Source organism: Oncorhynchus mykiss, chromosome 7, assembly GCF_013265735.2.
Source record: "Oncorhynchus mykiss isolate Arlee chromosome 7, USDA_OmykA_1.1, whole genome shotgun sequence".
In the NCBI taxonomy this organism is placed as follows: domain Eukaryota; kingdom Metazoa; phylum Chordata; class Actinopteri; order Salmoniformes; family Salmonidae; genus Oncorhynchus; species Oncorhynchus mykiss.
The window spans coordinates 85,388,415-85,414,570 of NC_048571.1; the positions used below are offsets into that span (position 1 = coordinate 85,388,415).

At 44.9% G+C, this 26,156-nt stretch overlaps 1 protein-coding gene across 3 annotated transcripts in view; it reads right to left on the bottom strand.

The window, feature by feature from the left end:
- Positions 1-4,440: 4,440 nt before the first annotated feature.
- The window catches only part of LOC110511195 (arf-GAP with coiled-coil, ANK repeat and PH domain-containing protein 3), a 158,866-nt gene continuing 137,150 nt past the window's right edge, over positions 4,441-26,156 (bottom strand). Inside the window, exons 20-26 of one of the 3 annotated variants that reach the window (XM_036984260.1) lie at positions 23,669-23,770; positions 22,464-22,690; positions 21,463-21,572; positions 16,565-16,675; positions 16,232-16,293; positions 9,482-9,537; positions 4,441-7,015 (exon numbers count right to left, since the gene is read on the bottom strand). In XM_036984260.1, coding sequence (XP_036840155.1) covers positions 6,950-7,015; positions 9,482-9,537; positions 16,232-16,293; positions 16,565-16,675; positions 21,463-21,572; positions 22,464-22,690; positions 23,669-23,770 — 734 coding nt within the window. In that variant the 3' untranslated portion in view covers positions 4,441-6,949. Of the gene's footprint in view, positions 7,016-9,481; positions 9,538-12,655; positions 16,294-16,564; positions 16,676-21,462; positions 21,573-22,463; positions 22,691-23,668; positions 23,771-26,156 lie in introns of those variants that run through there. The other 2 variants (XM_036984261.1, XM_036984262.1) reach the window with 2 other exon arrangements.

Consider the following 26,156-nt stretch of genomic DNA (forward strand, 5'->3'; position numbering starts at 1 on the left):
TATAAAAAACTATTATTAGTGCCTAAAATAAGGAGTTAAATACATAAACAAAACAATAAAATATTTCCTGATCTTTCTTTTATCTCTTAGATATAGAACAGACACTTCAGAACAAACTTCCTTTAGATTTTTGGGGAACTATCTGTTTATCCGTGTAAAAATGATCAATTAAATTTTTTAAAGGTGTTTGCGATGATGTGAAAAGCAGTTGTACCGCATCAGTTAAAAAATATAAAAATCGATATTCCCCGTTTAGCATGTTTTTGCAGGGGACTCTTATTTATATATATTTAACGTCATCGTGCTGCCAGCATAATATCCTGCTGCTAGGAGAACGGTAATCGCTTCGCCTGCGTGTTTCACTGTCTAATCTGCAGTAGGGGGGGAGTGATGCACATGCCCTCTGCACTTGTTACAATGTTGTCACCACAGTTATAAACTCATTGTGCAATAGTTACATTGCAACAGTCATATAAAAATATAATTTATCCAAACAAATGGAATCATATTTGCAAAAACATTACTTATAGTTTTACAATTTGATTAATACAAATAAACTATGTGCAATCCAAAGCAAAGCGTGTCAAGTGTACAAATAGTCTATTTAGAATTAATTTAACATCATTTTGTCATTCTAAATCGTTTTTTTCCCTTCTTCTTCATAAGTAAAGGATCTGACTGACTAAATGTATGCATCTTGTGTTTTATATATAACATGTTGTGCTCTGTGAATAAAGGGCAATCAATGTTAGTTGTTAATTGAGGTGTGTCACTTGACCCAGAATGAGAATACTACTCAACTATTCAACTGTAATGATTATTGTTCTAATAGAGGCTTGTGGTATTTGACGATATACAGACCTGTTATTCAGGGTTGATTTATAGGTTAGGCGAACACTATTTTCATGCTACTTTAATACCGAAGTGACTTTATCGTAGCAGGTTAGGATAAATTACGTAGCATGTTAGGAGAATTAACGTGATCGGTTAGGAAGCTGAGGTTAAGATTAGGAAAAAGGGTTAGGGTTAGCAAAAAGGCTTTTCTAACCTAATGTGAAAATCCCTTTTTTATCCAAAGTGGCGTGAAAAGAGTCTGTCTCGTGTAGGATAGGCTACTTCATGGTACTGTGACAAGGTAGGAACCATGGTTTCGGTCTATGTTTCCCAGGGGACTAATTAGTGGTGAACATGCAAAGTGCGTATAAAACCACCTCTTTTCTGCAGGATGAGAGCATTTTCTTGTACCTGAAAGTGTGTTTTGAGGAATAAACTGTCTTTCTTGAAGATAATTATTTAGGGGTGGTTGATTGTACTAAGGTATATGTTGACTCTGATTATCAGTGTTTGTTTGTTCAACTTTGACAAGATTTAATATTACATTGTGTAAATGTATACCACTGTAATAAAATGTATTTATGTTTCAGACTGTTTTTCGTATAAATGGACCTAGAACCTTTGATACGATACATTCTCCTTCTTCTCCTTCTTCTTCTTCTTCTCCTTCTCCTTCTTCTTCTTCTTCTTCTCCTTCTCCTTCTTCTTCTCTCATTAACAGTGATAGGATGGACAGTTTGGGTATGATCCTAGACATCATCATATATCATTCACTGGGTATGACATGGGTCATGTGTCGGCCTACAAAATGATAGATGACTCTCAAATGACCACCAGAGGGCACTATCTGCTGTCTTATTAAAAGCGTCTTACAGGGTTAAGTGTCATGCTCAAGGGCACATCAACAGATTCTTCACCAAGTCCACTCGGGGATTCGAACCAGCAACCTTTCAGGGTTATTGGCCCAATTGCTAGGCTACCTGCCGCCATGTATGATGTATACAGTCGATGTGTCTAAATCATAGAACTGTATTAAATCATCCCAATAGAATGTAGAAGAACGACCAACAGACGTTTCAATTATTTTATAGCCTCATTTATTTCCACCTGTTTGTTGCAAAATTACAATTTGTCTGAATATATATATATATATATTCGCACTTTCTATCTTGTATGTAGGACACATTTTATCTGTACTGTATGTGTATTTATTATGGATCCCCATTAGTTCCTGCCAAGGCAGCAGCTACTCTTCCTGGTGTTTATTATGGATCCCCATTAGTTCCTGCCAAGGCAGCAGCTACTCTTCCTGGTGTTTATTATGGATCCCCATTAGTTCCTGCCAAGGCAGCAGCTACTCTTACTGGGGTTTATTATGGATCCCATTAGTTCATGCCAAGGCAGCAGCTACTCTTCCTGGGGTTTATTATGGATCCCATTAGTTCATGCCAAGGCAGCAGCTACTCTTCCTGGTGTTTAATATGGATCCCCATTAGTTCCTGCCAAGGCAGCAGCTACTCTTCCTGGTGTTTATTATGGATCCCCATTAGTTCCTGCCAAGGCAGCAGCTACTCTTCCTGGGGTTTATTATGGATCCCCATTAGTTCCTGCCAAGGCAGCAGCTACTCTTCCTGGGGTTTATTATGGATCCTCATTAGTTCCTGCCAAGGCAGCAGCTACTCTTCCTGGTGTTTAATATGGATCCCCATTAGTTCCTGCCAAGGCAGCAGCTACTCTTCCTGGTGTTTATTATGGATCCCCATTAGTTCCTGCCAAGGCAGAAGCTACTCTTCCTGGTGTTTATTATGGATCCCCATTAGTTCCTGCCAAGGCAGCAGCTACTCTTCCTGGTGTTTATTATGGATCCCCATTAGTTCCTGCCAAGGTAGCAGCTACTCTTCCTGGGGTTTATTATGGGTCTTCATTAGTTCCTGCCGAGGCAGCAGCTACTCTTCCTGGGGTTTATTATGGATCCCCATTAGTTCCTGCCAAGGCAGCAACTACTCTTCCTGGGGTTTATTATGGATCCCCATTAGTTCCTGCCAAGGCAGCAGCTACTCTTCCTGGGGTTATTATGAATCCCCATTAGTTCCTGCCAAGGCAGCAGCTACTCTTCCTGGGGTTTATTATGGATCCCCATTAGTTCCTGCCAAGGCAGCAGCTACTCTTCCTGGGGTTTATTATGGATCCCCATTAGTTCCTGCCAAGGCAGCAGCTACTCTTCCTAGGGTTTATTATGGATCCCCATTAGTTCCTGCCAAGGCAGCAACTACTCTTCCTGGGGTTTATTATGGATCCCCATTAGTTCCTACCAAGGCAGCAGCTACTCTTCCTGGGGTTTATTATGGATCCCCATTAGTTCCTGCCAAGGCAGCAGCTACTCTTCCTGGGGTTTATTATGAATCCCCATTAGTTCCTGCCAAGGCAGCAGCTACTCTTCCTGGGGTTTAATATGGATCCCCATTAGTTCCTGCCAAGGCAGCAGCTACTCTTCCTGGTGTTTATTATGGATCCCCATTAGTTCCTGCCAAGGCAGCAGCTACTCTTCCTGGTGTTTATTATGGATCCCCATTAGTTCCTGCCAAGGCAGCAGCTACTCTTCCTGGTGTTTAATATGGATCCCCATTAGTTCCTGCCAAGGCAGCAGCTACTCTTCCTGGTGTTTATTATGGATCCCCATTAGTTCCTGCCAAGGCAGCAGCTACTCTTCCTGGTGTTTATTATGGATCCCCATTAGTTCCTGCCAAGGCAGCAGCTACTCTTCCTGGGGTTTATTATGGATCCCCATTAGTTCCTGTCAAGGCAGCAGCTACTCTTCCTGGTGTTTATTATGGATCCCCATTAGATCCTGCCTAGGCAGCAGCTACTCTTCCTGGGGTTTATTATGGATCCCCATTAGTTCCTGCCAAGGCAGCAGCTACTCTTCCTGGGGTTTATTATGGATCCCCATTAGTTCCTGCCAAGGCAGCAGCTACTCTTCCTGGGGTTTATTATGGATCCCCATTAGTTCCTGCCGAGGCAACAGCTACTCTTCCTGGGGTTTATTATGGATCCCCATTAGTTGCTGTCAAGGTAGCAGCTACTCTTCCTGGGGTTTATTATGGATCCCCATTAGTTCCTGCCAAGGCAGCAGCTACTCTTCCTGGTGTTTATTATGGATCCCCATTGGTTCCTACCAAGGCAGCAGCTACTCTTCCTGGGGTTTATTATGGATCCCCATTAGTTCCTGCCGAGGCAGCAGCTACTCTTCCTGGGGTTTAATATGGATCCCCATTAGTTCCTGCCAAGGCAGCAGCTACTCTTCCTGGGGTTTATTATGGATCCCCATTAGTTCCTGCCAAGGCAGCAGCTACTCTTCCTGGTGTTTATTATGGATCCCCATTAGTTCCTGTCAAGACAGCAGCTACTCTTCCTGGTGTTTATTATGGATCCCCATTAGTTCCTGCCGAGGCAGCAGCTACTCTTCCTGGGGTTTATTATGGATCCCCATTAGTTCCTGCCAAGGCAGCAGCTACTCTTCCTGGGGTCCAAACACCATTAAAGCACATACATTACATATAAAACAAGAGATAAAACAGTATATAAAATAACATAATTACACATATCTACAGTACAAAATGTTTAATACCACCACACAACAATATCATAATGTATGCAGTATGCATGTGTTTGTACCTTTGCGTGTGTCTGTACAAACAGTAACACAAATCAAGCATGAATTGAAATGGCTATTTTTCACTCTCCCTAACTAAGGGTTACAATCGCCCAATAATAAACTAAAGAAACCTAACGTTACTAACGTTAAACCGACAGTATTTTTCAGTGACAACACCGTTTGTCTTCTTCCATTTACACACAGATGTTCGGAGACGCTGATAACTAACTAGCACAGGTAGTCCACTCTGTCCTCCGTATGTTTTCCCTAAACTAGTGCTTAAATGGAGACACGGCCGTGTGTGAACCCTATAAAAGGTGTGTTTCAATTTAACCTTTAAAAAAAAATGTAAGACAAGGTCCTTATGCTTGCAAAACCGTACCGCAAAACGATGCTCGTTAAATGTTCAGCCCGAGCGTCGCGACTCTTAACAAAACTCTCCCGTACAGAAGACGCCTTCGTCCAATGACTCTTGTGTAATGCAATGGAACTGAGAGCAATGATCGCGTGCCTAGGAGAACACCAGGACACCCACTGAAACGTTTATATCAAAACTGATTGAAGAAAAATGGTGGTCTTGATGGTGGTGCTCTACCTAAATAGATCTGTCTTGATGGTGGTGCTCTACCTAAATAGATCTGTCTTGATGGTGGTGCTCTACCTAAATAGATCTGTCTTGATGGTGGTGCTCTACCTAAATAGATCTGTCTTGATGGTGGTGCTCTACCTAAATAGATCTGTCTTGATGGTGGTGCTCTACCTAAATAGATCTGTCTTGATGGTGGTGCTCTACCTAAATAGATCTGTCTTGATGGTGGTGCTCTACCTAAATAGATCTGTCTTGATGGTGGTGCTCTACCTAAATAGATCTGTCTTGATGGTGGTGCTCTACCTAAATAGATCTGTCTTGATGGTGGTGCTCTACCTAAATAGATCTGTCTTGATGGTGGTGCTCTACCTAAATAGATCTGTCTTGATGGTGGTGCTCTACCTAAATAGATCTGTCTTGATGGTGGTGCTCTACCTAAATAGATCTGTCTTGATGGTGGTGCTCTACCTAAATAGATCTGTCTTGATGGTGGTGCTCTACCTAAATAGATCTGTCTTGATGGTGGTGCTCTACCTAAATAGATCTGTCTTGATGGTGGTGCTCTACCTAAATAGATCTGTCTTGATGGTGGTGCTCTACCTAAATAGATCTGTCTTGATGGTGGTGCTCTACCTAAATAGATCTGTCTTGATGGTGGTGCTCTACCTAAATAGATCTGTCTTGATGGTGGTGCTCTACCTAAATAGATCTGTCTTGATGGTGGTGCTCTACCTAAATAGATCTGTCTTGATGGTGGTGCTCTACCTAAATAGATCTGTCTTGATGGTGGTGCTCTACCTAAATAGATCTGTCTTGATGGTGGTGCTCTACCTAAATAGATCTGTCTTGATGGTGGTGCTCTACCTAAATAGATCTGTCTTGATGGTGGTGCTCTACCTAAATAGATCTGTCTTGATGGTGGTGCTCTACCTAAATAGATCTGTCTTGATGGTGGTGCTCTACCTAAATAGATCTGTCTTGATGGTGGTGCTCTACCTAAATAGATCTGTCTTGATGGTGGTGCTCTACCTAAATAGATCTGTCTTGATGGTGGTGCTCTACCTAAATAGATCTGTCTTGATGGTGGTGCTCTACCTAAATAGATCTGTCTTGATGGTGGTGCTCTACCTAAATAGATCTGTCTTGATGGTGGTGCTCTACCTAAATAGATCTGTCTTGATGGTGGTGCTCTACCTAAATAGATCTGTCTTGATGGTGGTGCTCTACCTAAATAGATCTGTCTTGATGGTGGTGCTCTACCTAAATAGATCTGTCTTGATGGTGGTGCTCTACCTAAATAGATCTGTCTTGATGGTGGTGCTCTACCTAAATAGATCTGTCTTGATGGTGGTGCTCTACCTAAATAGATCTGTCTTGATGGTGGTGCTCTACCTAAATAGATCTGTCTTGATGGTGGTGCTCTACCTAAATAGATCTGTCTTGATGGTGGTGCTCTACCTAAATAGATCTGTCTTGATGGTGGTGCTCTACCTAAATAGATCTGTCTTGATGGTGGTTCTCTACCTAAATAGATCTGTCTTGATGGTGCTCTACCTAAATAGATCTGTCTTGATGGTGGTTCTCTACCTAAATAGATCTGTCTTGATGGTGCTCTACCTAAATAGATCTGTCTTGATAGTTCTCTACCTAAATAGATCTGTCTTGGTGGTGGTTCTCTACCTAAATAGATCTGTCTTGGTGGCGGTGCTCTACCTAAATAGATCTCAGGTGTAGGACACAGAGACTTGTTAGTAAGTCACTTCAGAGTCTGAGTCAAGTTAGGAGTCTTTGACTACCTCAGGCAGTGGCTGAAGTATGTTTTGATGTCATCATGGACTACGTCTGGCAGTTGTTGAAGTGTATTCTCCTCTTTAGCTTCTCGGGCTGGTGGGACGCCATGAGCGAGAACTCCCGAAAGATGTGATATGTTGTGTTACCTGCAAGAAGGGACATTACAATCACAAGGGGGCGCCATTCGGGCACTGTGGCTCCCCAAGGAATAGAGTAGCTTTGGTCCCAGGCATTAGTGTGGCTGTGTGGGTTAGTGAAGGAACATACACTAACATCCTGGACCAGAGATAGAACTAGCAATAACTTGACTTGATCAGAGGTTCAGACTAGATCACTAGATAGCCCACAGATCATCTGTCACCCCGTGTGGTGTTAAATGAACCCCACTGGTTCAGAGATCCCAGTGTTAGTAAAGCACAGTATCAGGACTAGATCAGAACATCTACTACAGGAAAACTAGAAAAACTGTCAGGTAATTATCTGGATTGTTTTCCATACTTCAGTATGGCACTGGTCTAAAATGATTGGACAGGTATAGATCTAATGCCCTACAGTAATGTTCTATAGTTCTAATGCCCTATAGTAATGTTCTATAGATCTAATGCCCTACAGTAATGTTCTATAGTTCTAATGCCCTATAGTATTCTATAGTAATGTTCTATAGATCTAATGCCCTACAGTAATCTATAGTAATGTTCTATAGTTCTAATTCCCTATAGTATTCTATAGTAATGTTCTATAGTTCTAATTCCCTATAGTAATGTTCTATAGATCTAATGCCCTACAGGGCATTAGATCTATAGAACATTACTATAGGGAATTAGAACTATAGAACATTACTGTAGGGCCTACAGTAATGTTCTATAGTTCTAATGCCCTATAGTATTCTATAGTAATGTTCTATAGATCTAATGCCTTACAGTAATCTATAGTAATGTTCTATAGTTCTAATTCCCTATAGTATTCTATAGTAATGTTCTATAGTTCTAATTCCCTATAGTAATGTTCATCTGGAATCTGCCGTTCTGCCCCTGAACAAGGCATTGGGCCAGTAACCAAAAGGTTGCTGGATCGAATCCCCGAGCTGACAAGGTAAAAATCGGTCGTTCTGCCCCCTGAACAAGGTAGTTAACACATTGTTCCTTGGCCCTCATTGAAAATAAAGGTTAAATAAATAAACAAAATAAAATAAATCTTCCCTATGGCTGTGTTGGTTCCTACGAGTATTTAGTGAAGTATAACTATAAGCTAAGTGTAGAAACTATATCTCTTCGTTCTTATAGTGTTTTGGAGGTAAGCTTCTTAATTCATAAGTAATCCATTGGGAGGCACTGGGGTTTCCATTTTGATAACAACCGAAAACAGATATTTATTTTCTCGTTCTCTGGTAAGAAGTTTAGCCAAAAGTGTTACTGGTGGGGTTTGTAGACAAAATTCAAAATAAAACCCAATGTGTTTTCAGTCCTGTGGTAAATACTGATGATTTGTAATGATTGGGAAAGCTGGGATAGAACGAGGTCATTGCAATCACCAAACTTCCGAAGCCTACTTCCTTCACAGCTGTCAATGTTTAGAAAAGTGTTGATCCCATTGATAAGCAGAACAATATTATCACAAAGTGGGAAGAGATATATTAACAACACCAGTGAGGTCACCCAACCAAACTTTCTCCCAAAGCAAGTGTGTTCACGTGCGTGTTTTGTGTTTGTTTGTTTGTGCGTGTGTGTTTTGTGTTTGTTTGTGTGTGTGTGTGTGTGTGTGTGCACACCATTTGAAGAGAGATTGAGGTTCCTTAAATATATGATCATGTACACCAGTAGGACAGAGAGATGGTCAGAGCTATCTGGGATCCCTGAGACATTCCTATCCTAAACCTAACCTTAGCCCCTACCCTAAACCTAACCTTAGCCCCTACCCTAAACCTAACCTTAGCCCCTACCCTAAACCTAACCTTAGCCCCTCCCCTAAACCTAACCTTAGCCCCTCCCCTTACCCGAACCTTAGCCCCTCCCCTAAACCTAACCTTAGCCCCTCCCCTTATCCAAACCTTAGCCCCTCCCCTAAACCTAACCTTAGCCCCTACCCTTATCCGAACCTTAGCCCCTCCCCTAAACCTAACCTTAGCCCCTCCCCTTATCCAAACCTTAATAACCCTTTCTTAACCATTTTACATTTCAGCTTCTGATTGGTTAGGGATGTCCCCAAAGATCCCCAACTTCTGATTGGTTAGGGATGTCCCCAAGGATCCCCAACTTCTGATTGGTTAGGGATGTCCCCAAGGATCCCCAACTTCTGATTGGTTAGGGATGTCCCCAAGGATCCCCAACATCTGATTGGTTAGGGATGTCCCAAGGATCCCCAACTTCTGATTGGTTAGGGATGTCCCCAAGGATCCCCAACTTCTGATTGGTTAGGGATGTCCCCAAGGATCCCCAACTTCTGATTGGTTAGGGATGTCCCCAAGGATCCCCAACTTCTGATTGGTTAGGGATGTCCCCAAGGATCCCCAACTTCTGATTGGTTAGGGATGTCCCCAAGGATCCCGGATAACATGGACCACAGAGACAGACACCAAACCCCCAAGGCGAGATAGACCATGATGCATCACTCACTCTATCCCGAACACTATCCTTGCGTTTTACCTTCCTGCTGGTCCCCATGGCAACGCCTGTAGCAACGGAAGCAACAACAGTTGTCAGTTTATTTTCTCAGATAAAAGGCAAACAAAACAGAACAAACATACTTTGGCTGTGTCTTATTCCCAATACAATGAGTTTTCAAAACATTAAGAACACCTGCACTTTCCATTGCATAGACTGACCAGGTGAAAACATCTGAAACCCTACCTCTTCAAACAGTATCTTAAGTAGCCCAGTGGTTAGAGCATTGGGCCAGTACCCAAAAGGTTGCTGGATCGAATCCCTGAGCTGACAAGGTAAACATCTGTTGTTCTGCCCCTGAGCAAGGCAGTTAACCCCGGTAAGGCTGACAGTTAACCCACTGTTCCCCGGTAAGGCTGACAGTTAACCCACTGTTCCCCGGTAAGGCTGACAGTTAACCCAGTGTTCCCCGGTAAGGCTGACAGTTAACCCACTGTTCCCCAGTAAGGCTGATAGTTAACCCACTGTTCCCCAGTAAGGCTGACAGTTAACACACTGTTCCCCAGTAAGGCTGACAGTTAACCCACTGTTCCCCGGTAAGGCTGACAGTTAACCCACTGTTCCCCGGTAAGGCTGACAGTTAACCCAGTGTTCCCCGGTAAGGCTGACAGTTAACCCACTGTTCCCCAGTAAGGCTGATAGTTAACCCACTGTTCCCCAGTAAGGCTGACAGTTAACACACTGTTCCCCAGTAAGGCTGACAGTTAACCCACTGTTCCCCGGTAAGGCTGACAGTTAACCCACTGTTCCCCGGTAAGGCTGACAGTTAACCCAGTGTTCCCCGGTAAGGCTGACAGTTAACCCACTGTTCCCCAGTAAAGGCTGATAGTTAACCCACTGTTCCCCAGTAAGGCTGACAGTTAACACACTGTTCCCCAGTAAGGTTGACAGATAACCCACTGTTCCCCAGTAAGGCTGACAGCTTACCCACTGTTCCCCGGTAAGGCTGACAGTTAACCCAGTGTTCCCCGGTAAGACTGACAGTTAACCCACTGTTCCCCGGTAAGACTGACAGTTAACCCACTGTTCCCCAGTAAGACTGACAGTTAACCCACTGTTCCCCAGTAAGACTGACAGTTAACCCACTGTTCCCCAGTAAGGCTGACAGTTAACCCACTGTTCCCCAGTAAGACTGACAGTTAACCCACTGTTCCCCAGTAAGACTGACAGTTAACCCACTGTTCCCCAGTAAGGCTGACAGTTAACCCACTGTTCCCCAGTAAGACTGACAGTTAACCCACTGTTCCCCGGTAAGACTGACAGTTAACCCACTGTTCCCCGGTAAGGCTGACAGTTAACCCACTGTTCCCCGGTAAGACTGACAGTTAACCCACTGTTCCCCGGTAAGGCTGACAGTTAACCCACTGTTCCCCGGTAAGACTGACAGTTAACCCACTGTTTCCCGGTAGACTGACAGTTAACCCACTGTTCCCCGGGCGCCGAAGACGTGGATGTTGATTAAGGCAGCCCCCACCCTGCACCTCTCTGATTCAGAGGGGTTGGGTTAAATGCAGAAGACACATTTCAGTTGTACACAGACTATATATCCCCCTTTTTTTTATTTATTTTTATTTTACCTTTATTTAACCAGGCAAGTCAGTTAAGAACAAATTCTTATTTTCAATGACGGCCTGGGAACAGTGGGTTAACTGCCTGTTCAGGGGCAGAACGACAGATTTGTACCTTGTCAGCTCGGGGGTTTGAACTCGCAACCTTCCGGTTACTAGTCCAACGCTCTAACCACTAGGCTACCCTGCCGCCCCTTTTCTCCTCACCTCGCTCCCCCCACCTCCCCATAAAATAAAACCTGAATCTTGCACCCTCCACCCCCCCTTTCTAGCTCTGACTCTACTGACAGCAACGTTATTGAGGAAAAATATACTTTCTATGACTGTGATATGTGGTTGTCCCACCTAGCTATCTGAAGATGAATGTACTGACTATGACTGGTCCACCTAGCTATCTGAAGATGAATGTACTGACTATGACTGGTCCACCTAGCTATCTGAAGATGAATGTACACTATGACTGGTCCACCTAGCTATCTGTAGATGAATGTACTGACTATGACTGGTCCACCTAGCTATCTGAAGATGAATGTACTAACTATGACTGGGCCACCTAGCTATCTGTAGATGAATGTACTGACTATGACTGTGATATGTGGTTGTCCCTCCTAGTTATCTGTAGGTGAATGTACTGACTATGACTGTGATATGTGGTTGTCCCACCTAGCTATCTGTAGATGAATGTTCTGACTATGACTGTGATATGTGGTTGTCCCTCCTAGTTATCTGTAGTTGAATGTACTGACTATGACTGTGATATGTGGTTGTCCCTCCTAGTTATCTGTAGTTGAATGTACTGACAATGACTGTGATATGTGGTTGTCCCTCCTAGCTATCTGTAGGTGAATGTACTGAATGTAAGTCGCTCTGGATAAGAGCATTTGCTAAGTGACAAAAATGTGAATCCAGGTGAAAGCTATGATCCCTTATTGATGTCACTTTCTAAATCCACTTTAAATCAGTGTAGATGAAGAGGAGGAGACAGGTTAAATAATTATTTTTAAGCCTTGAGACAATTGACACATGGATTGTGTATGTGTGCCATTCAGAGGGTGAATGGGCAAGACAACAGATTTAAGTGTTGTTGAACGAGGTATAGTAGTATGTGCCAGGCACACCGGTCTGTAACACTTCCTAATGTTTAGTATACTCAGTGTATAGTGCACTACTTTTGAACTAGGGCTAGTGCACTATGTAGGGGAAGAAGAAAAAAAAGTAGTGCACTATGTAGGGAATAGGGTGCCATTTGGGAAACAGACAGTGTATTTTTTTCCTCAGAGAAGGAGAGAGAAGAGAGTTGGGTATAAGAAAGACCTCTCTGAGATGAGTATATGACCCGTTGATCTGGCTCTAGCTTCATAGGACTGCACTGTGCGTTGTTGAATGCCGAAGGTGTGGTGGTGTGTGTGTTGACGCGGTTACAGCATAGACCAGTGAGTAACGTTCTCCCAACGTTCCAGTAACATTCCAAACGCAAAGTTGCGGCAACGTTGAGAGAAGGGTTGTTTACAAGGAGAGAAGACAACAGGAGTCAGAAATGAGGCAGAAGCAGTCCAAGCAAGGTGAGGAGTTCATCACAAGAGTTTCTTGGTTTTATTCTCTTTATCCATTTTTTTTTTTAAATCACCATCTCAGTGTTTCTAAAACCAAGGAACAAAAATAAAGTTATTCCAAAGATATCCAAATGTAGAGATATTAATACAAGAATGTTTGTTTCCCCAAGTAGGACAGAGAGATAGCTATGTCACAATATTCCAAAAAGAGTGCACAGATAGACGTTTGGAAGAAGAGAACAGAATCAGAACAGGTGGCACGGAACAGGCAGGGTTCCGTGGTGGAATGCGGTAAGTCAGAGCAGGCAGTTTGAGTCAAGAGTTAAACATGTTAAAAAGCGTTTTTATTTACAGCATGTTTGTCTGTTTGTTTAGAAGCATCCTTTAACCCCAATGTTAAAACAGTTAAGAAACAACACCCACCACTTCAGCTGGGCTACGTCACCACCCTATTTAGTCACAGTCCCTGGTCAAATATATTGACTTTATCACTCCCGTTGTTTTACTTTACTTTGAATTCAAAACACTTGCAGAATATCACCTGCTTCCACACTCTGAAAATAAAAAACAACTGATGAAAATAATAATTGTTCTGTGACTCCTCTCCTCTAGAACATTTTGTAAAAAAAACACTGGCGAACACTGTTTCTACCACTTTATGTTTCACTGTGCCACGTGTTATCAGACGTTAAACGCTGTGTGTGTGTATGTATTCTCGCTGAAGTTAAACTGATTGATGCCTAACAACACTGTTGCACACTTCCCTTTTCCAAAGTCTTTGGCAGAGAACCAAAAAAAAAAAGAAAAAATCTAACTACTTTAGGACTTCATGCCAACGTAGTTGAGGAACAAACAGAGGTCGGCTAGCTAACGAAAAACAGTTCAGCTCTGTGTTTCATTAAAAAAGGAAAAATAAATCACATTGACAAAACAGTGAAGCTATAGCTGGTCCATAAGTGGACGTAGAGATGGCACAGGGGTCCATAGGTCTACCAAAGAGACAGGAGGAAGTTGTTTTAAGGACATCACAGGAAGTGGCTGTACTGTACTGTAGCTCATGCTTTTTAACAGGACTGCACAGCACCATGAGGGGACAAATAGGAAACTATCATGCTCCGAAGGCAGACAGCATTCTAGAACGCCCCCACGTACTACGCAGCATTCTAAAAACGCCCAAGAGTATATTCTAGAACGCGTACATACGTTCTAGAATGTTCCCGGTCACAACCGAAAAGCATGCAGAATATAATGAGCATTGAGCAATGATGGCCGGAGAAGACAGTCAGTTGTAACCGTAGAATTACAATGGGTTTTTGATGATAATTAAATGGGTCTAGCTCTTCCTCTCCCTTACCTACTACAGGGACAGTTACCAATGGCCCCTGATTCCCTCTGTCCCCATAAGTCAACCAAAAACACCACTGATGTGGTCGTGAAGAAGATGTCTTTATCAGTAAACACTGAAGGACTGCAATCAAAAAAGGTTTGAAATATAGATATAGAAAACACGTAATCACTAGAATGTCTACAAATAAAATGACATTTTTTTCAACAAGTCTAGTACAGTAATTCTAGGTATAGATCAGTGTGAGTGTTGGAGGGACAGGGTTGATGAATCCCTTGTTTAGAAGTGAAGCCAGAATGTGTGTGTGGCACAATGACACAAGACCAGACCAAAACTTATCCAGTCAGGAAAAAAAAGTGAGGATATTGAAAAGTTTGAAAGATTTAAAAAAAATTAAGGAAAATAATTTACAGAAATACATCAAATCTGTAACAATAATCATCATTGCACAAGTCCTCCGGGGTTCAACGTAGGATTACAACATTCCAATAACTTCCCCCAAATTCCTCGGTTTTCCAGGAATCATATATGGAAGATTCCGGATTTTTTTAAGCCCCTATTTTAACATAAATAAACCAATACAAAACAAAAAGACAGAAACTCAACGAGCAAAATGAGAGAGCATGACGTAAACACGACAGCAACGATAAATAAAGCACATCACTGTTAGGAACGGGAAAGTAGTTTTTTTTTACATTAAGATATCATCGTAATAATAATTATAATATAGCATTTAATCCTCACTCACAAGTAACAACAAAGCAGGCGTTTGTCTCTTTCTCCATCCATCAGTCCTTCGGTATTCTCATCACATCTGAACCACTTCACCCCTGCATCCGTCCCTTCCCATCACACACACAGTGAAAACATGACGACCCCACCTTCCCAGACTGACGCAGTGGACCTTCCTTGACCATGCCTATAGCAGCCACAACGACACCCATTCCATATCACTGTAACCTCATGCCACCGTAGAACAACAGTTGGAACCCCTGCACATCTAGCCACTGAATTACATCTAACCTCGATCTCCCACAGAAGACATAAGGACAAAAGGCTTCCTTTTCAGGCCAGCTTGAACCCTTTAAGGAACACGGAGTTGTAGACATACTGTAATCATGCCATCATTTCTAAATCGACAGATTCTAATTCATTATAACACAATGGGCCGCTGATAAATTCTTATGGTACTATCAAACTCTTGAATATAAACTACTGTAAAATGCTGAATAGGAAGGACACTGTAGAATAGTATTGTAAAGACTGTGGAAGCTTAGGTCCTTACTGGTAAGAGAGGGAGGAAGAGGGAGGAAGAGGGAGGAAGAGGGAGGAAGAGGGAGGACATGGACGGGAAAGCCTACACTAAGAAAAGAAGGGTTCTTTAGCTATGTCCACAGGGGAACCTTTTTTGGTTCCAGATATAAATATTTTGTGTTCCATGTAGAATCCTCTGTGGAAAGGGTTCTATAACGGAACCCACACACGGGTTCTTCAAAGGGATCTCCTGATGGGGACAGCCGAAGAGCCATTAATGGTTCTGGATAGCACTTTGTTTTTCTCTAAGAGTGTACAGGAGAGGCAGGAAGTGTTGAGCAGTGTAGCGAGTAAACGGCCTGACAGTGAGAACCACAGACAAGACTATTAGGAACAGCCAGATACACTGTGTTTCACTCAGCTTATAATATGAACGGTGTGGAAAGCAGCTAGCGATGTGGTTAAAAGATCTGGATGTAGAAGAAGAAGAGAAGCATATTGTTGGAAAGATAAAACAACATTGTTCTGCGCTACAGTCAGCAGGGCCTTGTTGCTCTTAGACACAGATCTAGAATCAGCTTTACCCTCCACAAATCATAACCCTAACCAATTACGGTAACAATGCAAAACTGACTCTAGACCAGTTTATCTAAGGGCAACTTCATCCTACTACTCTGCCCTGTATGATATGCCTCTATATGCCCAGTTAGTAGTGGCTAATCGGTATTTGAAATTGCACCCTATTCCCTATGTAGTGCACTACTTTTGTAGTGGGCCCAGGTCAAAAGTAGTGCACTACATAGGGAATAGGGTACCAATAGGCCTCTGGTCAAATGTAGTGCATTACTTAGAGAATAGGGTGCAATTTGGGATGCATCCTGCCTCAGTGGCGCCCCCTAACAGTAGTCTATGGTGAGGCAGATAAACTCCTGAATACATTTCCTGTACTGATGTTCAGTTGGGGAGCTGCTGGGGTATTGACCTGGCTGACCAAACGGACCCTCCGCCTCGCGCATCTCCTCGTTCATCCGTGCTAACCGCAACCTGGGAGAGAGAGGGAGAGGTAGGAGAAGGGAGGGGGGGGGGGGTAGGGTTGGAGAAGGAGAGGTAGGTGGGTAGGTTTGGTGGGGAGAGGTAGGAAAAATATATCAGAGAGAAACAGAAAACAGAATAATATTAACAAAAATTTGGGTAACATTTTGTATTTATTTATTTTATATTTACATTTTAGTCATTTAGTGAGGCGGGGGGGATGCTGGGGGATTATTTAAGATACTTTTAGAAGAGGTATCAGATGTTTTCGGTGAACACTTACAGTGTAACAATATCGGCGTTAGCGGCCTGGACAGCCATGCTCAGAGGGTCGTGACCTTCCTCATCCACCTCTGTCTGACAAGCTCCTCTCTTCAGGAACAGACACACCTGACTAAAGAGAGAGAGAGATGGATATATATTTATATATATCTAGAGAGAGATATAGATATATTTGCCCCATGGACCTCCCGGTCGCGGCTGGCTGCGACAGAGCCTGGGCTCAAACCCAGAGTCTCTGGTGGCACAGCTAGCACTGCACTGCAGTGCCTTAGACCACTGCGCCACCCGGGAGGCCCCTTATTTTTAATCTGAGCCTAAGTCTTTGTCCTCAGGCCTGGAGGGAAGCCAAAGTAATTCCACTACCCGATAGTGGTAAAGTGGCCTTTACTGGTTCTAACAGCCGACCAATCAGCTTGCTGCCAGCTCTTAGCAAACTGTTGGGAAAAAATGGTGTTTGACCAAAAACAATGCTATTTCTCTGTAAACAAATTAACAACACACTTTCAGCACAATTATAGAGAAGGGCACCCAACATGTACTGCACTGACACAAATGACTGATGATTGGTTGAAAGAAATTGATAATATGAAGATTGTGCGAGCTGTCCTGTTATATTTCAGTGCAGCCTTCGATATTATTGACCATAACCTGTTGAGAAAAAGTATGTCTTATGGATTTTCAACCTCTGCCATATCGTTGATTCAGAGCTATCTATCTAATAGAACACAGAGGGTTTTCTCTAATGGAAGCTTCTCTAATGTTAAACATGTAAAGTGTGGTGTACCGCAGGGCAGCTCTCTAGGCCCTCTACTCTTTTCTATTTTTTACCAATGACCTGCCACTGGCATTAAACAAAGCCTGTGTGTCCATATATGCTGATGATTCAACCATATACGCATCAGCAACCACAGCTAATGAAGTCACTGAAACCCTTAACAAAGAGTTGCAGTCTGTTTTGGAATGGGTGGCCAGTAATAAACGTCCTGAACATCTTTAAAACTAAGAGCACTGTATTTGGTACAAGTTCTAGACCTCAGCTGAATCTGGTAATGAATGGTGTGGCTGTTGAACTAGTTGAGGAGACTAAATTACTTGGCGTTACCTTAGATTGTAAACTGTCATGATCAAAACATATTGATTCAATGGTTGTAAAGATGGAGAGAGGTCTGTCCTTTAAAGAGATGCTCTGCTTTTATGAAACCACACTCCAAAAAAGCAAGTTCTGCTCTAGTCTCATCTTATTTTGATTATTGTCCAGTCGTGTGGTCCAGTGCTGCAAGGAGAGACCTAGTTAAGCTGCAGCTGGTCCAGAACAGAGCGCCACGTTTTGCTCTTCATTGTAATCAGAGGGCTGATATAAATACTATGCATGCCAGTCTCTCTTGGCTAAGAGTTGAGGAGAGACTGACTGCATCACTTCTTCTTTTTATAAGAAACATTCATGTGTTGGTTATATACACTCGGTTGTGGTACTCCGTGTATATAAGCAAGTTACCAGGTAAGTATAGTGGTTAGGGATGAATGAATGAATCTCTTACCCTGTGTCCCAGGTAGGTAGTGTGGTGTAAGGGTTAGGGAAGAATGAATGAATCTCTTACCCTCTGTCCCAGGTAGGTAGTGTGGTGTAAGGGTTAGGGATGAATGAATGAATCTCTTACCCTCTGTCCCAGGTGCACGATTTCAAATGATCAGGACGTTTTGACCTTTTTGCTTGCCCAAGTTAGAATACCTCATGATAAGCTGCAGACCACACTATTTACCAAGAGGTTTTCTTTCATCTCTATTTTTTCTAGCTGTCCATTTACCGCCACAAACCGATGCTGGCACTAAGACCGCACTCAACGAGCTGTATGGGACCATAAGCAAACAAGAAAATGCTCATTCAGAGGAGGTGCTTCTCGTGGTTGGTGATTTTAACGCAGGAAAGCTGAAATCTGTTGTACCCCCATTTTTTTTTACCCCATGCTAATCTACAGGAATGTCTCCTTTTTTACCCCATGCTAATCTACAGGAATGTCTCCTTTTTTACCCCATGCTAATCTACAGGAATGTCTCCTTTTTTACCCCATGCTAATCTACAGGAATGTCTCCTTTTTACCCCATGCTAATCTACAGGAATGTATCCTTTTTACCCCATGCTAATCTACAGGAATGTCTCATTTTTACCCCATGCTAATCTACAGGAATGTCTCCTTTTTTACCCCATGCTAATCTACAGGAATGTCTCATTTTTACCCCATGCTAATCTACAGGAATGTTTCCTTCTTGCCCCATGCTAATCTACAGGAATGTTTCCTTCTTGCCCCATGCTAATCTACAGGAATGTTTCATTTTTTATCCCATGCTAATCTACAGGAATGTTTCATTTTTTATCCCATGCTAATCTACAGGAATGTTTCCTTTTTTACCCCATGCTAATCTACAGGAATGTTTCCTTCTTATCCCATGCTAATCTACAGGAATGTCTCCTTTTTACCCCATGCTAATCTACAGGAATGTCTCCTTTTTACCCCATGCTAATCTACAGGAATGCCTCCTTTTTATCCCATGCTAATCTACAGGAATGTTTCCTTTTTATCCCATGCTAATCTACAGGAATGTTTCCTTCTTATCCCATGCTAATCTACAGGAATGTTTCATTCTTATCCCATGCTAATCTACAGGAATGTTTCATTCTTATCCCATGCTAATCTACAGGAATGTTTCATTTTTATCCCATGCTAATCTACAGGAATGTCTCCTTTTTATCCCATGCTAATCTACAGGAATGTTTCACTAGCACAGACTGAAATATGTTCTGTGATTCATTCGATAACATTGAGGAGTTTACCACCTCAGTCACCGGCTTCATTAATAAGTGAATCGACGACGTTGTTCCCACAGTGACCGTACGTACATATCCCAACCAGAAGCCATGGATTACAGGCAACATCTGCACTGAGAAACAGGCTAGAGCTGCCACTTTCAGGGAGCGGGACACTAATCCGGGACCGATGCACCAAGTCTGGAACCAAAAGGACCCTGAACAGCTTCTACCCCCAAGCCACAAGACTGCTAAATAGTTAACCAAATAGCTACCCCGACTATCTGCATTGAACCCCCTTTGCACAAACTATTTGGACTCATCACACACGTTGCTGTTACTGCTTATTATCTATCCTGTTGCCGAGTCACTTTCCCACTAGATATATGTACACGTCTACCTCAATGACCTTGTTCCGCAGCACATCAACTCCGTACTGGTACCCCGTGTATATAGCCTGGTACCCCCGTGTATATAGCCTGGTACCCCCGTGTATATAGCCTGGTACCCCCGTGTATATAGCCTGGTACCCCGTGTATATAGCCTGGTACCCCGTGTATATAGCCTGGTACCCCCGTGTATATAGCCTGGTACCCCGTGTATATAGCCTGGTACCCCCGTGTATATAGCCTGGTACCCCGTGTATATAGCCTGGTACCCCTGTGTATATAGCCTGGTACCCCGTGTATATAGCCTGGTACCCCCGTGTATATAGCCTGGTACCCCCGTGTATATAGCCTGGTACCCCCGTGTATATAGCCTGGTACCCCGTGTATATAGCCTGGTACCCCCGTGTATATAGCCTGGTACCCCGTGTATATAGCCTGGTACCCCTGTGTATATAGCCTGGTACCCCCGTGTATATAGCCTGGTACCCCTGTGTATATAGCCTGGTACCCCCGTGTATATAGCCTGGTACCCCGTGTATATAGCCTGGTACCCCCGTGTATATAGCCTGGTACCCCGTGTATATAGCCTGGTACCCCTGTGTATATAGCCTGGTACCCCGTGTATATAGCCTGGTACCCCCGTGTATATAGCCTGGTACCCCCGTGTATATAGCCTGGTACCCCCGTGTATATAGCCTGGTACCCCCGTGTATATAGCCTGGTACCCCGTGTATATAGCCTGGTACCCCGTGTATATAGCCTGGTACCCCCGTGTATATAGTCTGGTACACCGTGTATATAGCCTGGTAAATTATTGTTACTCTTTGTGGATTAATTCCTTGTCGTTATTATTTTAAAATGATTATTCTCTATTTTCTTTCTCTCTGCATTGTTGGGAACGACCCGACCCGTAAGTAAGAATTTCACTGTTGTTTACAAAGCAGGTTACAAATAAAATTTGATTTGAAAAAAAAAAAGTAGGTAGAGTGGTATAGGGGTTAGGGATGAATAAATTAATGAATGTCTCTCACCCTGTATGTCCCAGGTAGGTAGTGTGGTGGAGGGGTAATGAATGTCTCTCACCCTGTATGTCCCAGGTAGGTAGTGTGGTGGAGGGGTAATGAATGTCTCTCACCCTGTATGTCCCAAGGAGGTAGTGTGGTGGAGGGGTAATGAATGTCTCTCACCCTGTATGTCCCAGGTAGGTAGTGTGGTGGAGGAGTAATGAATGTCTCTCACCCTGTATGTCCCAAGGAGGTAGTGTGGTGGAGGGGTAATGAATGTCTCTCACCCTGTATGTCCCAAGGAGGTAGTGTGGTGGAGGGGTAATGAATGTCTCTCACCCTGTATGTCCCAAGGAGGTAGTGTGGTGGAGGGGTAATGAATGTCTCTCACCCTGTATGTCCCAAGGAGGTAGTGTGGTGGAGGGGTAATGAATGAGTCTCACCCTGTATGTCCCAAGGAGGTAGTGTGGTGGAGGGGTAATGAATGACTCTCACCCTGTATGTCCCAGGTAGGTAGCGTGGTGGAGGGGTAATGAATGTCTCTCACCCTGTATGTCCCAGGTAGGTAGCGTGGTGGAGGGGTAATGAATGTCTCTCACCCTGTATGTCCCAGGTAGGTAGCGTGGTGGAGGGGTAATGAATGTCTCTCACCCTGTATGTCCCAGGTAGGTAGTGTGGTGGAGGGGTAATGAATGTCTCTCACCCTGTATGTCCCAGGTAGGTAGCGTGGTGGAGGGGTCCTCTCCCCCCCATGTCCCTCTGGTTCACATCAGCCCCATTCTGCAGCAGGAACTCACACGCTGTCAGAGAGCCCTGACAAAGAGGAGAGAGAATGAGGGGAAGAGGGAGAGAGAGAGTGGTGGTGGGGGGAGGAGAGTGATGGGGAGGGAAGAGGGAGAGAGAGTGGTGGGGGGAGGAGAGTGATGGGCGAGGGAAGAGGGAGAGAGAGAGTGGTGGGGGAGGGAAGAGGGAGAGAGAGAGTGGTGGTGGGGGGAGGAGAGTGATGGGGAGGGAAGAGGGAGAGAGAGTGGTGGGGGGAGGGAAGAGGGAGAGAGAGAGAGAGAGCATGGTGGGGGGAGGAGAGTGTTGGGGGAGGGAAGAGGGAGAGAGAGAGTGGTGGGGGGGAGGAGAGTGATGGGGGAGGGAAGAGGGGAGAGAGAGAGTGGAGAGTGGTGGGGGAGGGAAGAGGGAGAGAGAGAGTGGTGGGGGAGGAGAGTGGTGGGGGAGGGAAGAGGGAGAGAGAGAGTGGTGGGGGAGGAGAGTGATGGGGAGGGAAGAGCGAGAGAGAGAGAGACCACAGTGTCGTATCAGACCACAGTGTCGTATCGGACCACAGTGTCGTATCGGACCACAGTGTCGTATCAGACCACAGTGTCCTATCAGAACACAGTGTTGTATCAGACCACAGTGTCATATGTATCAAGGCAGGCTGCTGAGGCGAGAACGACTCATAATAACATCTGGAATAAAACCATGAAAACCGTGTATTTGATACCATTCCGTTTATTCTGTTCCAGCCATTACTATAAACCTGTCCTCCCTAAATAAGGTGCCACCAGCCGCCTGTGGCCTGTATAGTGTGTGTCTGCACTCTGTCCAACCCTGCCTATACCGTGTCTATAGTGTCTGCCTATAGCGTCTATAGCGTGTATCTTACCCCTGTCCCGGCCTGTATAGTGTGTGTATCTATAGTGTGTATCTTACCCCTGTCACGGCCTGTATGAGCGGGGTCTTTCCCTCCTCATCGCTGGCAGAGTGGACGTCTGCCCCGTGCGCCAGCGCCTCGGCCATGAGTGGCAGGTTGTGTAGCCGTGACGACCGGTTGAGCAACGCCCCCGGGGGGAGGGGCTCCTCAGGGTCTGATCCCGCCTCCTGCTCTATCTCCACCTCCCCGCTAGACTCCTCCTCTTCTGACTCACCCTCACACTCTACTGGGGCGAGGGGGAGGGAGGGAGAAGGAGAGAGTGTGGGGGGGGGGTGGAGAATGAGGGAGAGGAGGGTTAGTCTGGCTACTACAGTTTGACAAAGTCCTAAAATACGACTAGCGATGAACCTTTGAAAGCACACAGTCTGTAAATTCTGACGTGCACACACAATTTTACATGTTAGCCATTTAGCAGACGCTCTTGTCCAGAGCGACTTACAATTCGTGCGTTTAGAAAACTAGGTGGACCAGTCATAGTCAGTACATTCATCTACAGATAACTAGGAGGACCAGTCATAGTCAGTACATTCATCTTCAGATAACTAGGAGGACCAGTCATAGTCAGTACATTCATCTACAGATAACTAGGAGGACCAGTCATAGTCAGTACATTCATCTTCAGATAGCTAGGAGGACCAGTCATAGTCAGTACATTCATCTTCAGATAGCTAGGTGGACCAGTCATAGTCAGTACATTAATCTTCAGATAGCTAGGAGGACCAGTCATAGTCAGTACATTCATCTTCATATAGCTAGGAGGACCAGTCATAGTCAGTACATTCATCTTCATATAGCTAGGAGGGACAACCACATATCACAGTCATAGTCAGTACATTCATCTTCAGATAGCTAGGTGGACCAGTCATAGTCAGTACATTCATCTTCAGATAGCTAGGAGGACCAGTCATAGTCAGTACATTCATCTACAGATAGCTAGTTGGGACAACCACATATCACAGTCATAGTCAGTACATTCATCTTCAGATAGCTAGGTGGACCAGTCATAGTCAGTACATTCATCTTCAGATAGCTAGGTGGACCAGTCATAGTCAGTACATTCATCTTCAGATAGCTAGGTGGACCAGTCATAGTCAGTACATTCATCTTCAGATAGCTAGGTGGACCAGTCATAGTCAGTACATTCATCTTCAGATAGCTAGGTTTGACAACCACAGATCACAGTCAGTAAATTCAAGTGACTTACCCTCCTCGGTGACACTGTCGACCACTGAGCCAAACACCAGGATGTCTGTGCTCCCGTCTGTACTGCCTCCCAGCCCACTGTCGCTGCTCAGACCTGCAGGGCCAACCAGCGCCAAGCCATGGACACGTTAGTCACCACACCTCCTCCCCTGAAGCTCCACAACAAGACCTCCTTATAGCCCCAAACCCGGTCTCCTCACCAGCTAGGTACACCCCCCCTAAACACTCCTCCTAACCCCCCCTAAACACTCCTCCTAACCCCCCCTAAACACTCCTCCTAACCCCAACCCCCCTAAACACTCCTCCTAACCACCCCTAAACACTCCTCCTAACCCCCCCTAAACACTCCTCCTAACCCCAACCCCCCTAAACACTCCTCCTAACCCTAACCCCCCTAAACACTCCTCCTAACCCCCCCTAAACACTCCTCCTAACCCTAACGCCCCCTAAACACTCCTCCTAACCCTAACGCCCCCTAAACACTCCTCCTAACCCTAACCCCCCTTAAACACTCCTAACCCTAACCCCCCCTCCTAACCCCCCTAAACACTCCTCCTAACCCTAACCCCCCTTAAACACTCCTAACCCTAACCCCCCCTCCTAACCCCCCTAAACACTCCTCCTAACCCCCCCTAAACACTCCTCCTAACCCTAACCCCCTCTAAACACTCCTCCTAACCCTAACGCCCCCTAAACACTCCTCCTAACCCTAACCCCCCTTAAACACTCCTAACCCTAACCCCCCCTCCTAACCCCCCTAAACACTCCTCCTAACCCTACCCCCCTAAACACTCCTCCTAACCCTAACCCCCCTAAACACTCCTCCTAACCCTAACCCCCCTAAACACTCCTCCTAACCCTAACCCCCCCTAAACACTCCTAACCCTAACCCCCCTAAACACTCCTCCTAACCCTAACCCTAACCCCCCCCTAAACACTCCTCCTAACCCTAACCCTAACCCCCCCTAAACACTCCTCCTAACCCTAACCATCCCTAAACACTCCTCCTAACCCTAACCCCCCCTAAACACTCCTCCTAACCCTAACCCCCCCTAAACACTCCTAACCCTAACCCCCCTAAACACTCCTCCGAACCCTAACCCCCCTAAACAGTCCTCCTAACCATCCTCTGGCAGCCTCTCAATCCCTAAAATAAACCCCTTCTGACCCCAATCTACCCTTCTGACCCCAATCTACCCTACTGACCCCAATCTACCCTACTGACCCCAATCCACCCTACTGACCCCAATCTACCCTGCTGACCCCAACCCACCCTACTGAACCCAATCTACCATACTGACCCCAATCTACCCTACTGACCCCAATCCACCCTTCTGACCCCAATCTACCCTTCTGACCCCAATCTACCCTGCTGACCCCAATCTACCCTGCTGACCCCAATCCCCCCATATAGAACCAAGCCTCATCTCCACCCCAACAGTTCCTTCTAAAGCCTCATCTCCACCCCAACAGTTCCTTCTAAAGCCTCATCCCCACCCCAACAGTTCCTTCAAAAGCCTCATCCCCACCCCAACAGTTCCTTCTAAAGCCTCATCTCCACCCCAACAGTTCCTTCTAAAGCCTCATCCCCACCCCAACAGATCCTTCTAAAGCCTCATCCCCACCCCAACAGTTCCTTCTAAAGCCTCATCCCCACCCCAACAGTTCCTTCTAAAGCCTCATCCCCACCCCAACAGTTCCTTCTAAAGCCTCATCTCCACCCCAACAGTTCCTTCTAAAGCCTCATCCCCACCCCAACAGATCCTTCTAAAGCCTCATCCCCACCCCAACAGTTCCTTCTAAAGCCTCATCCCCACCCCAACAGTTCCTTCTAAAGCCTCATCCCCACCCCAACAGTTCCTTCTAAAGCCTCATCTCCACCCCAACAGTTCCTTCTAAAGCCTCATCCCCACCCCAACAGATCCTTCTAAAGCCTCATCCCCACCCCAACAGTTCCTTCTAAAGCCTCATCCCCACCCCAACAGTTCCTTCTAAAGCCTCATCCCCACCCCAACAGTTCCTTCTAAAGCCTCATCCCCACCCCAACAGTTCCTTCTAAAGCCTCATCCCCACCCCAACAGTTCCTTCTAAAGCCTCATCCCCACCCCAACAGTTACTTCTAAAGCCTCATCTCCACCCCAACAGTTTCTTCTAAAGCCTCATCTCCACCCCAACAGTTCCTTCTAAAGCCTCATCCCCACCCCAACAGTTCCTTCTAAAGCCTCATCTCCACCCCAACAGTTACTTCTAAAGCCTCATCTCCAGTCCCAAAACATCTATTATCCCGTTTGTTCTCTCTGGTTGGCAGGTGAGTGTGTGTCAGACCACAGCCACACATAGATAACTCTGGGTCAGTCTTACTGCGGGAAACTCTGGGCCAGAGTTACTGCGGGAAACTCTGGGACAGACTTACTGCGGGAAACTCTGGGACAGACTTACTGCGGGAAACTCTGGGACAGACTTATTGCGGGAAACTCTAGTTCAGACTT